At 36.1% G+C, this 18,115-nt stretch overlaps 1 protein-coding gene across 1 annotated transcript; it reads left to right on the top strand.

The window, feature by feature from the left end:
* Positions 1-4,864: 4,864 nt before the first annotated feature.
* On the top strand, positions 4,865-13,385 carry LOC149782817 (uncharacterized). The gene is made up of 3 exons (XM_089934338.1): positions 4,865-5,509; positions 11,237-11,324; positions 12,751-13,385. The coding sequence occupies exons 2-3, from the start codon at positions 11,246-11,248 to the stop codon at positions 13,317-13,319; spliced, it is 648 nt and encodes a 215-aa protein (XP_089790464.1). The 5' UTR covers positions 4,865-5,509; positions 11,237-11,245; the 3' UTR covers positions 13,320-13,385.
* Positions 13,386-18,115: the final 4,730 nt, after the last annotated feature.

Raw genomic sequence — 18,115 nt, 5'->3', positions numbered from 1 at the left:
AAATTTACATGATCCTCGGACACGGTATCGAGTCGGGTTAGATAAATTTTTTGGATAAATTGGCTTTATAGAGAGCAGCAGAGGGGGCGACGACAACAAAACGCAGCAACAACGGCGACAATCACGTTTACAACGGCATAGGGTTAGCCCTCCACTTCGGCGTTTGGAGGCTTCCTAAAAGTTGTAGGGTTCGCCCCCTCTGGGGACGACGACAACAAAACACAGCAACAACGGCGACAATTGCGTTTACAACGAAGCGTCAACGCGTTTTTTTAAAGAGCTTATTTCGGCGTTTGGAGGCTTCTAAAAAGTTGTAGGGTTCGCCCCCTCTGCTGCTAGATTGTATTTTCTAAGACCGGTCGAGGACCGCAAACACTTATTTCTTTATTTTATCATTACTATTCACGGGCCAGATTTCTGTGTTGTTTTAATTTGCCCTGAGTGCCGGACAGAACTCGTTCGCATGCCGGATCTGGCCCGTGGGCCATGGGTTGTGCACCTCTGCATTATATGGTAATGGGTTTGACATAGGGTTTTCTTGCATCACTCTGACCAAAGTTAACAGTGTGTTAGTGTGTTTTTTTTCACAAATATTTTTGTATTAATGTTTGACCCAGTGTAAAAGGTTTGTCTAGCCCTCAAAGCCTCAGTTTTAGGGATGAGATGTTTTTGGAACAAGGTTACAGTGTTTCTTCTCTCATCCTAAATCACCAAGCGGAATGTAGTGTACAGTGACATACTTAATCAGTGTGTTCCTCAGTCATTCCACAACCACCCCCAGCTAAACGCTGATAACAGCGACCTACTGTCCTTACACTAATGACTTTGTTGTTTACATATCACCCACGCACAGTCTTTTGTATGGCTCGGCCGGGGCTCGAACCCGCGACCTCTTGCATCCGAGGCGGACGCTCTAATAACTTAGGCCACCGGAGCAGTTGACTTGTATGTCCGAGTAGGTCTATGATAAAACATTTGATGTCAAACAACTCGGAACAATCAAAGTTTTTTCTCATGCATTTTGATGTAAATCAACGTGGAACATTCTCTTTTTCTCTTCCAATAATTCATGCATTTGATGTAAATCAACTAGGAACAGTCTCGTTTTCTAACTCAATAATTTATTTATTTGATGTAAATCAATTAGGAACAGTCTTTTTTTCTTTAAATAATTCATGCATTGGTTTTGTATATCGGATTTACATTCAACACATCCATCAATTTCATTCAAAAACATGTACCCATAGCTTTAAACGTGATGTTACACCTGACGTTCAAAGTACATATATGTTTATATGTTGGGTTATATATGCATGGCTTACCATACTGCTCAAGGATAGAATGTATTGCATACAGATCGATCTGAGTCATTGATTAAATTTCTCATTTGACAGGTATATTTGCTTCCTCCAACTTTACTGGCTGAACTAGACGGAAGCGTTTACGAGTATTTAGAAAACCTAGCTTGTGCTGTACTTTAATTGCTGGGGGCCCCGAGTGGTCTAAAGCGCTTTCCGTTACGGATCACTGCCATCTCACCTCTGTCTGCGTGGGTTCGAGTCTCGGATTCGACTAATGTGGGTATGTGAGAAAAGTTTGTCAGTAGCTTCTCGTGGGTCGGTGGTTCTTTCCGGGGTTTTCCCGGGTTCTTCCTCCACCATTAATACTGGCCGCCATGTATAGCCTGTCGTGTGCTGAAAAATGGTGTTAAACCCTACAACAACAACAACAACAACAAAAGACTGATAACAACGGTCGTTGCAGCTGACTCATTTTGACGCTCAGCATTATTAGGTTAGGGTTAAGACTGGTCAGTCTGGTGTCAGAGTAATGTGACTCGGTGGGGCTTGATGCAACATGATGCCCTAGCACTAGACATCACTTTAAACTGCGGAAGGCTTCGGTGGCCCAGTGATTATAGCGTCCGCCTCAGATGCGGGAGGTCGTGGCTTAGATCCCCGGCCGAGTCATGCCAAAGACTTATAAAATGGTACTGGCAGCTGCCTTGCTTGGCGCTCAGCATTAAGACGTTAGTGTTAGGATAATGTAACTGAGTGGGACATCATGTTACATGCCTGCAGCATGATGCCCCAGTGCTTGACATTACTATAAACTGCCACACAAATATCTGTCAGTCTTACATTTATTTCCTTCTCGCTGAATTATTAATTCATTCGTTCTTCCAGTCATTCATTAATTCATTCATTCGTTCGTTCGTTCGTTCGTTCGTTTATTCATTCGGCACTTTCAGTAAATATTCAAGTCACAATCTAATGTATTCTAGTGCTTCGTTCTGAGTACTACTATCACGTGCGTACGTATTCATCTAACGTAATGTTGTGTACATTCAATTTGTATTGGTTAGTTTTTTCTCCATGATTGCATGTTATGTATAATTATATTTTGGACTAGAGCTTATCCAAAATCAAATTCATTGTGTCTCTGACCAGCAAATTTTTATTCTGTAATCAAATAATACATATTTAATATTTCTCTATGAGTGTGGGTTAAATATTGGGTCAATGATCAATGGAGGTAAGTATGTTTTTTATATCTGGGTCTAGGACATTGAACTTCTCCTATGAAGAACCTCTTGTATATGGTGTTTCCCGTGTTCTTTATTGTAATTTTACCAATAAACCTTGTCTTTTTGTCAACTTTGAATATTCTGGAAATGAACTTGTAACCCTCATCGTGGTTCTACCTTTGTGTTTACATGAGAAATTTCTTATTCTTGCATTAACATCTGAGTCAGGATCGGTCGTATTGTTGTGTTCAGTGTTTCATTTCGCTGGAATAATATATTATTCAAATTATTATTCACGTTCATAGTTTCGTGAATATTCTTTAATACACGCATACCTGGGAAGAGCATAATTGATCGACCTGTTCAACAAACTCCGCAAAGCCAATCTCACAGCTAGACCCACCAAGGACAGAATGGCGTATTCTAACTGGAATGCTTAGGCCATCTAGTAAGTGGGTCGGGGCAGTTAAAACCTCACTTAGCAAAATTGAAAAGCTCAAAAATGTTTCTAGACCAACAAACAAGAAACATATTCGATCGTTCCTTGGGATGATTGGGTTTTACAGGAAACTCTTTCCAAAGTTCTCTATTGCTAGGAAAGGGAAACCCAATAAAGTGACTTGGGGTTTGCGTCACGAAGGAGCCGTTAATGCTCTTAAGGGAAAATTATTCAGTGCATTAATCCTAAAGCTGCCAGAACTGAATAAATCATTTGTATTGAGAACTGATGCGTCTAACCCAGGATTGGTGTAGGGTATAGGAAAATTTCACAAATGCCAACTACGAAGGGAATTCCCTATTCAAAGTAACCATATACCTCTTGTATATTTGAATACAGAGAAAGTCGCCAACGCAAGATTGATGTGGTGGGCATTGGCTTTACAGTCATCTGTTCCAGATCGAGGTAGTTCGACGGTCGGAAAATGTAGGGACCGCTTTTTCAAGTACAATGTAACTGGCAGATCATTTTTTTCCACGTTAAACTAGAGATGTAAATATAAGTTGCCGTACGTGTTTTTGTTCATATTCCGTGATTTTCTAAACGTGTTGCCACTTTTTAAGGGAGGGGGTATTATTATGGAAATGAGTGTATTTAATGCTTATGCAACACACCTGAATTAAAATATGCTCCAGTTTCGTTTCCGCGTACAGCGTTCCCCGAGTCTAAACTCATTTCAAAATACATAGTTCGGTTCACCCAATGCAGCATAAGCAATATTCTTGCAGAGTGAAAACTGATCACCTTATCTCTCACCGTAGATTGACCATATCCACGGCACTTACAGAGTCGAGTCAGACAGTAATGTTACAACATAACACATGTTTGTCATGATATATCCACTTTACGGGAGCAATCTTCAGCTGTAGAGCAGTGTTATTATGAGTGTGATTTGAGAAGTAGAGTTGACAGACTGTATACAGAATCGTAGGGTGCAGTAGTTTTTGTATATAAACTGTGTGAAGCTCTCAATGGTGACGTTGAATCGAAGGAAGATAGCGGGTTTTTTTCTCGTGTGGAGCAACCAAAGCTCTGGGACCAACGAGTCTATAGCGAGCAAGCGACCTCTTGATTGATCCTTCGGCAGACTGGGAGGCGCGGGTCATGCATGTGAACTCCTTGACCATCTGATGAGAGTGGTGGTACCAAAGATACATTGTGATCGTCAACTGGGCACCACGCGGTATATGTTCCATTGTTAAATAATCCAGTATTACTATTTGAGTGGAAATCAAATCTATGTATTCAGAATCACTATACGAGTGAAAATCAAGCATATGTATATATCGTACTTGTGGAAACATTATTCGTATTTATGTACAAATTCCTTACTTTTATACCCTTGATGGTAGATGCAACATTGTTCATTTTTGCATTTAATTTCTAAATATTGATCATCCAGGGTGATAGTTCCATTTATCATTCATATTTCTTTAAAAGTCCCATAGTTGGTCATTATTGATTACATGTTCTGATTAGATCCAGTTAAGAATGATATAATTTCCTTATGTTAGTTGTTTGACTCGTTGTGTATCATTTTATTAAACCTATTGTTGGATTTTATATGCATATGTTTGGTGTCAGACTCATTCATTTTTCAATCATATAACAAATATGCATCTCATTCGTGAAATCGTTTTCAGTATGTTCGCTATAATCCAACCCCAACCCATCCTGTTAGAGCGACTGAGATTTGTGGCACATACTAAAAGTCAAAAGAGGGAAGATGAAGAGGTGGAGAAGAAATAGTTGGAAAATTGACTAAATGACTGCAAATAGTTGTAGAACCTGTCAAAATGAAAATAACCAAGCATTTTTATTCATATAAGGGTCATTTTAACAGGAAAATAAACAAATAAACTTTATTATTTAAAACATTTAAGCTGGTGGTGTTTTGAAAGACAACGAAAGAGTATAGATATATCTACATCATACCTGTTGTTCACATATATAATGTTTTGCAGACTCAGACTTGCATTGATTCAGATACATTGATTTTAGATATTGATTTTAGATATATTGACTTTAGATATATTTTGAGATATATTGATTATAGATATATTCATGTTAGCTATTAAATCCAATGATTTGTTTTAATTCATATTCGAACTGGATCAATGATCAATAAAATACCTACTTCTTTGGGTAAACCTTATACACCGCATGGCAGACTTGCATGCATTAATAAATGGCTTCAGTAAATGAATCAGAGCGATATCAATGTTAGATATGAAACAGTGATTTTCCCTTATTTAAAAAGGAAGTCTTAAATGGATAGACACGTATGTACCTCATTTTCCGGCTGTTTTTATAATGGCCATCAATCAATACGCGGAAAATATGAATCACAAAATTGAAAGTAAGCTAATAAAATAATTTCAGTTTAGCCAATCATATTTTTTTGACTAGATATAAAAAGCCACTGATAAAATAAACCAGTCACTTCCCTTCCGTCTCTTCAGCTTGGGATTACATTTCAGCAGGTAAAAAATATATATTTGCTTCTGCAAGCATCTTTATCAAACTTAAAAATCGACGAAAATAATAGTAATATTATACTATTAAGTGCTAAATAATATAAGTACTAAATAATATTAAGTACAAAATTGCGCAACAAATTTCGACTTGACCACATTTTCTGGTATGTTTCGAATTGCTCATTTCTTCTATCTCTCTGTTGTCATGTCTTTCTGTCATTCTGTTTACTAATTACTTAATTTTTAATCAACTAATTGTATCAGTATGTCTGTCTATCTATATATATATCTGCCAATTAATTAATCTAAAGTTTTAGACCAGCGTTCAGTTTAAAGCAGTGGCGTCACTAGTGGATTTGGACCGCACCGGTGACACTATCAGAGGGGGTGACACCAAACTGACTGTATATCAAATTTTTGTGCAGGAAGGAGGTTCATGGGGGTGACACCATGAGTTACCGCACTGGGTGACACCAGCCCTAGTGACGCCACTGGCGCAAATAAGTGCCACGATTCAAAATAACCTAGAACGTAAAATTATTTTGTGCAGTAACGATGAGGAAAAAAGCTTTAAAAAGATTAATGTTAGTTGATATGTATGGACCTAAAGTAACATATAAAAGCGAAATATTTTCTTCTACAGTGCTTTTATCTGACAATTTAATAGTCAGAAATCTGCCAAAAGCAGTTTTAAACAACCTATTTTAATAATCGTAAGGAAATATATATTGTCATCCTTTTACACATGTCTTAAATATGATTAATGTTTTGTTTTCCACTGATTGATAGTTTTAGCAGAAAGAAATTATGGAGAGTCTACAAATGTGTGTTTTTCATATACTTGGTTATGCAACGGTGTCTACAACTTAAAACCTGATCTGTTTGTTGTTGCGCAAATTAATGTTCTTATTCATCCCCCAATACATGTATAGTAAAAATTAATTATTAAATTATTAAACCCCCCCAATACATGTATAGTAAAAATTAATTATTAAATTAGTAAACCCCCAATACATGTATAGTAAAAATTAATTATTAAATTATTAAACCTCCCAATACATGTATAGTACAATTAATTATTAAATTATTAAACCCCCAATACATGTATAGTACAATTGATTATTAAATTATTAAACCCCCCAATACATGTATTGTACCATTAATTATTGGAGCAAATTTCAACACTCTATCGAACACAGCGCAAGGCGTTTAGTGTAGATATTTAACTTACTGAAATGCGACAGAGATTTTATTCTTCTCTTTTCATTTAAAGTTGACATTACTAGGTGCTTGGATGTACAATTATGCAAACAATTATCTGGCACCATCTAGAAGAAAGCATGTAAAAATTCTATTAAATAAATGTATCTGCTCTTAAACCTAAACCAGCAACTGGAAAATCTGCTAGACATCTTGAGGTTTCACTCTCCTGTAAAATAAAGCAAAGGGAACAGATATGAATATGTAAAAACAAACACCATGTTATAGGTTGATCAGAAACAAACTAACATTATGAATTTCAGAAATTAATGATAACTTTATCTCCATGAAGAGTGGTGGTTAACAGAAATAGAAGTGTCTTCAGAATTACAATGAAAATAAGATTTGTAAAAAATATTCTGTGACGTATTTCTTGCTTGAGATGAATGTTAAACTTACGATCTGTAAGCCAGGATCATACCACCTTGTATCCACAATACTATTTGCAATGCATATCTTTCACAGTAGAATTATACACTGTATCATGTTCTATCAGAATTATTTTATTTGACAGTTTTTTTAAAAAGAAAAATTATCTTAGAATATAACAACTGTGCAAAAATGATTCCACAAAATAGATAAGGCTTTAAAACAGCTTGATTTGAACTTGTTAATCATTTTTGTGCAGTTGTGTATAGATTGTTTAACACATGCTGCATCTCTGTGCCCACTAAGGTGATGTACCAGATTAAATCCCATATTCGTCCATTGGTCAGGATATAATATCCCATATTCTACCACTGGTCAGTATATGATATCCAATTTTCTACCACTGGCCAGAGTATGATATCCAATTTTCTACCACTGGCCAGAGTATGATATCCAATTTTCTACCACTGGTCAGTATATGATATCCAATTTTCTACCACTGGTCAGTATATGATATCCAATTTTCTACCACTGGTCAGAGTATGATATCGCCTTTTTGTATCATTCATCTGGATATATTTATCGAAGTGGACACTAGGTAAATATATCTGCCGTCAAGAGTCTTATCTAGGTGCTGCGGAAATAGTTCGTACTATTAGTGTAAACTTAAGTCGAAATTTTTGGTCTTATTTTGAATACAAGTTCATTACTGGATGTCAGTACAGACATAAATAACGACATTAGAATAGTCCAAAATTAATAAATTCTGAACAGAGAAGTCAAAATTAAAGAAACTCTAGTGTTTACATTTTAGAAAAAGAAATTGTTCTTGAGAATATCTTTGAACATGATTATTTTCTGAATCCATAAAGTGCTAGAAAGATGTACTTTCACTTTCAGAAGTTTTCAGTTTTTCTTGTTGTTGTCGCTAATGACTAGTAGACACTCTAAAAAAAAAACTACTTGCCTCAACTTTCAAGCACCAATAGAATGACTTCAAATATGTACATCTGGGTAGCAGTAAATTTCTTAATCTGATGAATGACATATTTTGATAAAACTGGATAACTGATGATATTCTGTAAAAGAAAGGAATACAAGCAACCCATCTACTTTAATATATCTCAAGCAGACAATACTGCCATGTATATACGTTTAAATGTGTACGATACCCCAACACATTAAGTGTATTCAATACTACATTGGTCCACGGTAAACACATATGAATATGACTTTATGACCTAATGTGAGCTTTTCATGAGCCAGCACAACCCTTGTTTCTTGTTATTAAACCCGCGGGAAGGGATGATGCAGGGAAAAAAAAGGAAATGGGTTTGGATAAATATAAATTTTTATTAACTGTTATAAAAAAAATATTAAAATTCTGCCAATTTAATAATGATAATAATACTTCAACCCAATGAACCAAATCGGTTGGATCTGTGATAGCATGTTCTTAGCTGGTATAGACCTTTATGATTTTATCACTGCTAAAACTAATGACGATGATGATCGGGACGATGTACATCTACAATTGAATCCTACAACAGTCCTTCTTCACATTTCGCCAATAATGATCTGTTGGTGATGATGATGATGATGATGATGATGATGATGGCGACGACGACAACGACGATGATGATGATGTACACATCTAGAGCTGTATCTTCGATACATCTCGCCGAGTGGTACTTTGTTGATGGTGATGATCTGGTACAATGCCCCAAGAAAATCAATACACATTTAGTGGACAGGTGTATTAGCCCTAACATGGTTAACATTGTCGACAAACGTAGACTGTACATAAACTTGCAATAAATATTAATGCCTAGGGATAAAATAGTGCAGTATATATTGATTGTGTAAAATTATATAGTCTGTCTCTATTTATCACAAAGATGGTATAGTTTTCCTATAGTATGTGCAAGTTCATATTGTTTATATCACAACGTGTTACATATCACTTTATGTGATTCTGACTGGTCCAAATAAGCCCGTGAAATTATTGTTTATTATTTTCTTTACTGATTGGCTGCAATCGTGCGAAAACCTTTTTAATCCCTCCTCCTGTATTTTTTTTGTTTTCAATAAACACTTTGGCTGCCATTTTTAGACTCGACTCACATTAGGGAATTGGGGAAAAATGGACTCGTCTGTCTGAATATGACCAGTTTAGCCCCACAAGGGTTTGTTATGTCAACTATAACAATATCATCATATAAAAATTGCGTACAACTCAAGTACAAGAACAGCAACAAGACGTAAAACTACGGGTATTGCTCAGATGATGGCAGGTGCTTGTGGTGGGGGTGGAGGGGGTATATATGTAACATAGAACCCACCCTATATACAAGCGCGGTTAAAATGTTAATTTTAAGAAGTAAATAAACTTACCTCTGTTCACCGAAGAATGTGGACACGCACCTGTCTCCCAACTGACCTAACTTTATCCAACCACAGCATATTTACGTAGTATGTGTTCCAAATAAAATACTGCCAATATCAGGTCACAAATACTTTACATTAAATATGTGAATTTCTGTATCCAATTATCTTCCTTTCACACGAGTATTGCAACAAAGTAATGTTTAGTTGCGAAGTGACATCTCAGGGTAAAAACATTGATCATGTATGTAGGTCTACTCTAACCGGTACTGTGTACTGTATCAAACAATCTGACATCACACGCAATGGACTTGCTGTGTTGAAAAATTGCTTGTTTGTTTGCAAAATGTTCTGTTTATTCGGATGGACGCTCAGTTTTTGATTTGTAGTTAGCAAAAATGTATAATGTACTTTTACTATTTCAAGTTTGTTTGGGACTATTTTATACACACAACAAATGAAAGGTGCAACGTCTTTCAGAATGAAAGAAATTATTCATTCTTCTTTCTATCTAAATAATTTCTACTGAAATAAACACTGTGATAAAAAGAATCTCAAATGGGTATTGATTTCTTGTTAAATTTATGAAACTCGCTAAATAATGTCAAGATTTTGCTCGCCAACGCTCGCAAAAGCAGGCCATTATTCAACTCGTTTCATAAATTCAATATTAAATCATTACCCATTTGAGATCCTTTATATATGCGATGTTTATACCTTGAATATACACAAAAATGGTGTACCTCTAATTTAATATTAACTGATATAAGCTGCAATTGGACAGTTTTTTTATCCGGGTTATTTTCGGGTTATCCTTCATGAAGCGATCACGTTCTGGACTTTATTTTGTAGGACTGACACTATTATATTCCTAAACAGTGTTCTTAGTATATTATTGAAGCCGCTCTCTATTTTAAAGAATGAGTATTTGAGTATGCTGTCTTTATTATTATATCAAAAGTGTGGTGTGCGATGTGAGACATTATTGACTGAATCAATAATGGCGATCCATGTAAGGGAGACAACAAACACCATCTAATTACTTAACAAAGACCCCATGTTTCTCAGACTGTATGTGTGTGAGAGCAGTATGTGCGCGATTACACGGCGGCTTGTGCGCCCTCTATGCAAAATGTGTTATGTTCCGGTGTCCGCTAGCTTTTGCATATTACAGTCAAATTATCTTCCATATTAGAAAGGAAAATTATGAAAATAAGTCTGAACTATTACTTATCGATGTATAATCTTGTATTTTAATTAAATATTAATAAACACCTAACTTCCCTTCAAGTGTTTTTCAGTAGTTTGTACTTATGTTCAAGTACTCTTATCGGGGGTGGGTTTTTCTTGTTTAGGTTACAACAGGAACATAAATCAGAGTTTGTTTGTTTGTTTTTTATTTTGCTTTGCTTTGTTTTATTAAGATTCATAACAAACGATAGAAAACCAGAGAATTTTAAGTTGCTTAAGATTTACGCAAATTGTGCTGATTCTATCTGTTTTAGTGCTGTATACCATACCTAATTTACAAATAACAGATTTTCAAAATTTTCATGTTGCAAATATATTTACTGTACTAAAATGCGAAAAGTGTTGAAGATCAAAATATTAGATTAACTTGTTCTCGGTTTAAAGCGGTTGCCATGATTTGTTGTCATTCCTTCTGGATTTGGTGAAACAAACAAACCAAAATTCTCTACAATATATTTACTATTGCAGGTTTTAAAGATGGGCAAGTTTGTCGTCGCTCTTGTTCTTTTCGAGCTGTTTTCGATAATCAACCTGTCTTACACGCATTCCTCCATAGGTAAGTCATACATTCTGTTATCATTAAACATACAAGTTTTACACGGGTCCCGCTTGTTTTCAGTCGGTTAAACCTAAGAATTTCTGAATGAGTGTTTGTGTCTTTTCGATGTGCTAAAAACATGAAACGTATATAGGTTCTGTGGCGATATGTAGGTATAGTATGTGCAATGTGACATGTATGTGAGTCGTATTATGATCATTTTGCAATGTGAGATGTATGGAAGTAGTATAAATGGTCTTTGCAATGTGAGATACAGGAGAGTCGTATACATGGTCCTTGCAATATGAGATGTATGGAAGCAGTGTACAAGGTATTTGCAATATGAAATGTAGGGGAGTAGTATACATGGTCTTTGCAATGTGAGATGTATGGGAGTAGTATAAATGGTCTTTGCAATGTGAGATGTAGGAGATTGGTATACATGGTATTTGCAAAGTGAGATGTCGGGAAGTAGTATATATGGTTTTTGCAATGTGAGATATAGGGGAGTAGTATACATGACATTTGGAATGTGGGATTATGTGTTCCTTTGTTTGTTTGTCGTTCAAAGTGTTTTTTTTTAGTTAAAGCACATTTCATAGGTAAATCTCAAGTTGTCAAGAAAATAAATCTTGATTCCTGTAGTGTATGAATAGAATACAAGCAAATAGGCTCGAAAGAAGAAAAAAAGACACATTACTACTGAAGATTAAACTGTTATCATAATTATATTACGGATGGAACATCGTTGATGTTGTTCTTGTTGTGGGGTTTAACGCCATTTTTCAGCACACGATAGGCTATGCATGGCGGCCAGTATTAATAGTGGAGGAAGAACCGGGGAAAACCCCGGGAAGAACCACCGACCCACGAGAAGTTACTGGCAAGCTTTCTCACATACCCAATTTGGCCGAATCCTAGCCCCGAACCCACACAGAGAGAGGTGAGATGGCAGTGATCCGTAACGGAGAGTGCTTTAGACCACTCGGCCACTCGGGGCCCCATGGAACATCGTTAACGTTTTCATATGATAAAACTTACTTTTGTATGGATAGACGGATGTGATATTTTTTATTGCTCGAAGAGATATCCAAGACAAACGACACTTAACTGAATTACATATTAGATGTAGTGATGCTTTTACCCTTTGATTTGGCAAATATTTGATATCAGAAAGTGGCAGAACTATTGTCAAATATTGTTCAATAACAAAATGATATCATTTGTTTCTCCTAGCTAGAAAAGCAATGCATATACGATATGGATTGTTACATCTTTCAATTGTTTTTTCTTTAGAAAACTCAGTGATTTCGTCATTTTACTCGTAAATCAGCTTTTTAGAAAGTACAGTTACTTATTCTTTTAAGCGATTATTGAGAGCGGGACTGAAGAGGTCGTGAACGTTTTGATTGTCTGCACTCATTACTTATTTTTTATTCAACAGATGGCTATAACAGTCTTTATGAGTTGGCAGGCTTGGCTTACGATGATTTGTACCCCTTGCGTCGTTATAATTCCATAGATCCATATCGCTTTGTCGGCTTGGGCCATTCGGAGCAATATTACACCGGCGGCAGCGGCGGCTACAGCAATCTGGGAACCCCTGGCTTCAGCGGCGGCGGCGGCGGCAATGGTTACAACAATCTATGGAGATATCTTATAGGTGGCTCTAAGGATTTGGGAGACTACGGCCTCCTGGGTCAGTATAAGAGTGGCGGCTACAACAGTCTGTATGACCTTGATGATGTCGACTATGGAAATTTGAATCGTCGTTCTTTAGGATCTTATCAGAATCCTGGCTCTAGATATTTGGGGTCATTTAATAACATCGGAGGCTACAGCAATCTGGGACCATATAACCTCGGCGGCTACAGTATTGGAAATGACATTGGACTTCTCAACTACCTTCCAAACAACAACAGGCTAAATGAGGACCAATACTATCCTAGAGTTTATCCCTTTGGTAATAGGGAAGTGCGCAGCCGGCCAAGAAGAAAAAACACTTACAAATGAGGCTTCGCTAACCATTATTGTCAACATGACTCTTGGTTTCCTATGCAATAAATACTCCGTTTCAGAGCATGTTTTAATAGTGTAAATCATAATTTCATTCTTCCCCATCCTCTCTGTTCAGTCTCCAACTTGTCTTGCTTCTTCACCTTCTCATTATCTTCCTCTTCTTCTCTTCTTCCTTCTACATCTTCATCTCTCAGGTCCTACTCCGTCTCTTCTTTATCCATGTCAAATTCCCCTGCTGTTTTTCTTCTGTTGCCAATCTTGTTCCACTTGACTGTTTTCGTCCTCAACCTCTTTCTGTCCGAATTCTGCATACTTTCCAATTTCATACTCGTTTTCCACTTGGTTATGTTCATACTTCACTTCAGTCAAATTCGTGTCTATTTTTTTTAAAGTGCTTCTTTGTTTCCCATATCTACCTCATCTTGCTACATACCTATATTTCTTTCAGCTGCTGTTATTCACTTATTTATCGCGGGAACCATTCTTCTGCCCTGTCTTCCCCAGTATGTACTGATTAGACTCCTTCTCTTAGTGTGTTTACAAAATCTCATTTGTATCCCATTTGTACATAACACTTGGTTGCTGCTTGCCCAACTTACGTTTTCCTGCCATCTCTAAGCTTGTCCACACACTGCGTTTAATAAAAATAAACTTTCATCCTTTATTTCCACTGTCCTCGTCCTCATCATCAATGTGTCTCTTTTGTTACTCATTTTAGTTTAACCACTGATTATTTCTGATTCATTAACGTTTTAGTTGCTTTCATCTTTAGTAGTTTTACTTGTTGCTCAGTTGCCTATCTAATTACACTTCCTGTCTGACCCTTCCTTTCTTCCTGCTTTATTACTTCATCTACGTCTTGTTTATCCTATCCCCGTCTTATATTTCTCGACCGCGTTTTTCGATCTACTTTCCTTTTCTTTCTACCTTTTTTATGTATGCATATCTTCCTCGCTTCCTTTCCTATTTTGTTGCATCCATTCACGTATTGTCAACAAAGGGAACAATAATGTAATTTTCGGGGGAGGAGGGTGGATGATCTGTTATTTTGTTTTGAAGAAAAATTTTAAATGTATCCATCACGTAAATGAATCAAATTATCTTGAGATACAAGCTAAATTATCCTGGTTAGAAAGGAAATCCCATGCATATTATAATCCTCTTTAGATATCTTCCTCTGTTTAACTCCTTTTTTCCCGTCTTATTCGCATCTTCTCCTTATTATTATTTCTCTTAATCAACCTCTTTCTTCTTTGCGAAAGAATCTAATGAATCTGGGAAGTACCTGATGACTATCGGTTTGTCGACATATATATATATATATATATATATATATATATATATATATATATATATATATATGGGGTTAGGTGTATGTTTGCTCGCGCGCGCATGCGTGTGTGTTGAGTAATGTGTCCTAGCTTTTGATTATCGCACGCGCGCGCGCGCGTGCGTGTGTGTGTGTGTGTGTGTGTGTGTGTGTGTGTGTGCTGAGTAATGTATCCTGGCCTTTGATTTCAGCATTCGCTATCCATCTACGGATATTAACTTCGAGACAGTATGGATCTTTTTGTCGAGTACCTTGTTTTTGATCCTGTCAATAACAAAACGGTTTTAATTTGAAAAAATCTTGAAATGAAGAAATCTGCTTTTAATCAACCTCAAATTAGAAAATATTAGCTGGTAGTTATTAATTGCAAGAACCTCATACTATATAGAATATCCTGGAAAATGAAAATAACTCGAATATTTGGAGTATGCATTTCTAGAAAAAAGTGTACCAGTCTGGCCAAATAATTTGCAAGCTGCTTTTCAGCGTCATATGTAAACAATGCTACCATGTGAACATATCGTGTGGTCCCAGGGTCATCGTGTTGTGAGTTGTTATTCCAGTCATTACGTCATTTTTGTGCTCAGTTTGGGCGGGAAAAAGATAAATTATTTCATAAGAGTGCTAAATTATTTCTGAAGAGTGTTAAATTTACAAGTTCAATACTTAAATGTCCATTTCTTTTGTCAGTCACATACTGCGAATTTCTTTTTTTTTTTTTTGGAGAATACATGAGCAGGCATTCCTGGAAAAATGTGGCAGAAGCATTCCGAGCAAAACGAGAGCGACACCTGGTAGCATTTTAAATAATTTTGCTATCGGAACATGCAAGACCTTGTTACTGGATAAAGACGAGGTTTAGAATGACAATTCTGTTTATGCCCTGCATAAAACAAACTGATCATTCATATTATATGGATTAAAATAATAATAAAAACAAGTTTATTGTTTCTTTTTCCTTTTTCTTTTTTATTACGGCTTTGAATAAACAGGCATTGCTACAAATAAATTAAGAGTGTTCTCAGCCTAACATTGGCTGGGTCAGTCAATGGTTGTAACTCTGGGGCCGATTTCTTCATCACTTAAATCACATTTATGTTAGATTCCATCAGTTCACTCCAGGACATAAAGAAAGATAAACAGGTGGAGAGACAACAAAACACAAATTGGAGTTTATATTTTAAAGTGATCTCAAAGTCACTTGGTACAAGAGAGGGACTGATGATGCACTATCAGGCGGTAAGCACTATGTGCATGCATACATAGTACATTTGTCACGACTTTTTCTTTTAAAATAAAGTTTTTTTTATTTATTTTTTTCTTCACAAATGGCTTAAACACTTTATCGCAATATTTGTGCAACTTACGGTGTGCACTGAAGATGTTTAAATGCGACACTATATATGCGATCAGTTAATATTTCAAATACTAGTACGCACGGAACGTTTCAGACGAATTGTCTACAATATATTAAATATTCCATAAAAATAAAAGTCTTTTTTTTTAAAAATGTAGAAATCCTATTGTACAAATCACTTTGGAAAATCACAGTTCTTTAAGGTTAGTCACTATTATTTCGTTCATTTTGAGGCACCACCTTACAATGTTGTATTGCTCCTTTGGTAGTGTTTTCCAGCGCTATGGTTGACGCTGATTTGTAACGTAATGCAATATGATGCTTTTGCATTTTTGTAGGAATCACATATTTTAGGTTTCTGTACAAAATATTCAAAATACCATTGCATTTACTAGTAATATGGATTGTATTGACAATATTGATCATAATATCATAAAACATCTGGAGCATGATTTTAAGTACAGACTGCATTCGTTCAGTTCAGATAAAAAAAACTTGCTCATAACCTTCTAGTTACTCTAAAATGTGTTATCCATTTCTGGTAAATGAGCCGTATTGAGACAAGAAATTAAGTGACTGAACACAAAAACTAGCGAACTCTGAATAAATAATATGTCCCATGTCATACCTGCCTATGTAGCTGAAGACCATATCCCAGTAATATATCCTGGATAATAAATGTATGTGCAGCTGAAGACCATATCCCAGTAAAATATCCTATGTAATAAATGTTTGTGCAACTGAAGACCATATCCCAGTAATATATACTGGGTAATATCTGTATGTGTAGCTGAAGGCCATATCCCAGTAATATATACTGGGTAATATATGTATGTGTAGCTGAAGACCATATCCCAGTAATATATCCTGGGTAATATATGTATGTGTAGCTGAAGACCATATCCCAGTAATATATACTGGGTAATATATGTATGTGTAGCTGAAGACCATATCCCAGTAATATATCCTGGGTAATATATGTATGTGTAGCTGAAGACCATATCCCAGTAATATATCCTGGGTAATATATGCATGTGTAGCTGAAGACCATATCCAAGTAATATATCCTGGGTAATATATGTATGTGTAGCTGAAGACCATATCCCAGTAATATATCCTGGGTAATATATGTATGTGTAGCTGAAGACCATATCCCAGTAATATATACTGGGTAATATATGTATGTGTAGCTGAAGACCATATCCCAGTAATATATACTGGGTAATATATGTATGTGTAGCTGAAGACCATATCCCAGTAATACATCCTGGGTAATATATGTATGTGTAGCTGAAGACCATAGCCCAGTAATATATACTGGGTAATATATGTATGTGTAGCTGAAGACCATAGTCCAGTAATACATCCTGTGCAATATATGTATGTGCAGCTGAAGACCATTTCCCAGTAATGTATCCTGGGTAATATACGTATGTGCAGCTGAAGACCATATCCCAGTAATATATCCTGGGTAATATCTGTATGTGCAGCTGAAGATCATATCCCAGTAATATATCCTGGGTAATATCTGTATGTGCAGCTGAAGATCATATCCCAGTAATATATCCTGGCTAATATCTGTATTTGTAGCTGAAGACCATATCCCAGTAATATATCCCGGGAAATATCTGTATGTGTAGCTGAAGATCATATCCCAGTAATATATCCTGGCTAATATCTGTATGTGTAGCTGAAGACCATATCCCAGTAATATATCCTGGGTAATATATGTATGTGTAGCTGAAGACCATATCCCAGTAATATATACTGGGTAATATATGTATGTGTAGCTGAAGACCATATCCCAGTAATATATCCTGGGAAATATATGTATGTGCAGCTGAAGACCATATCCCAGTAATATATCCTGGGTAATATCTGTATGTGCAGCTGAAGATCATATCCCAGTAATATATCCTGGCTAATATCTGTATTAGTAGCTGAAGACCATATCCTAGTAATATATCCCGGGAAATATCTGTATGTGTAGCTGAAGATCATATCCCAGTAATATATCCTGGCTAATATCTGTATGTGTAGCTGAAGACCATATCCCAGTAATATATCCTGGGTAATATATGTATGTGTAGTTGAAGACCATAT

Source organism: Sinohyriopsis cumingii, chromosome 15, assembly GCF_028554795.1.
Source record: "Sinohyriopsis cumingii isolate HCF-2022 chromosome 15, ASM2855479v2, whole genome shotgun sequence".
Lineage (NCBI taxonomy): Eukaryota > Metazoa > Mollusca > Bivalvia > Unionida > Unionidae > Sinohyriopsis > Sinohyriopsis cumingii.
Note: the sequence above shows the minus strand (reverse complement) of the source record. Positions and strands in the feature narration are given on the sequence as shown.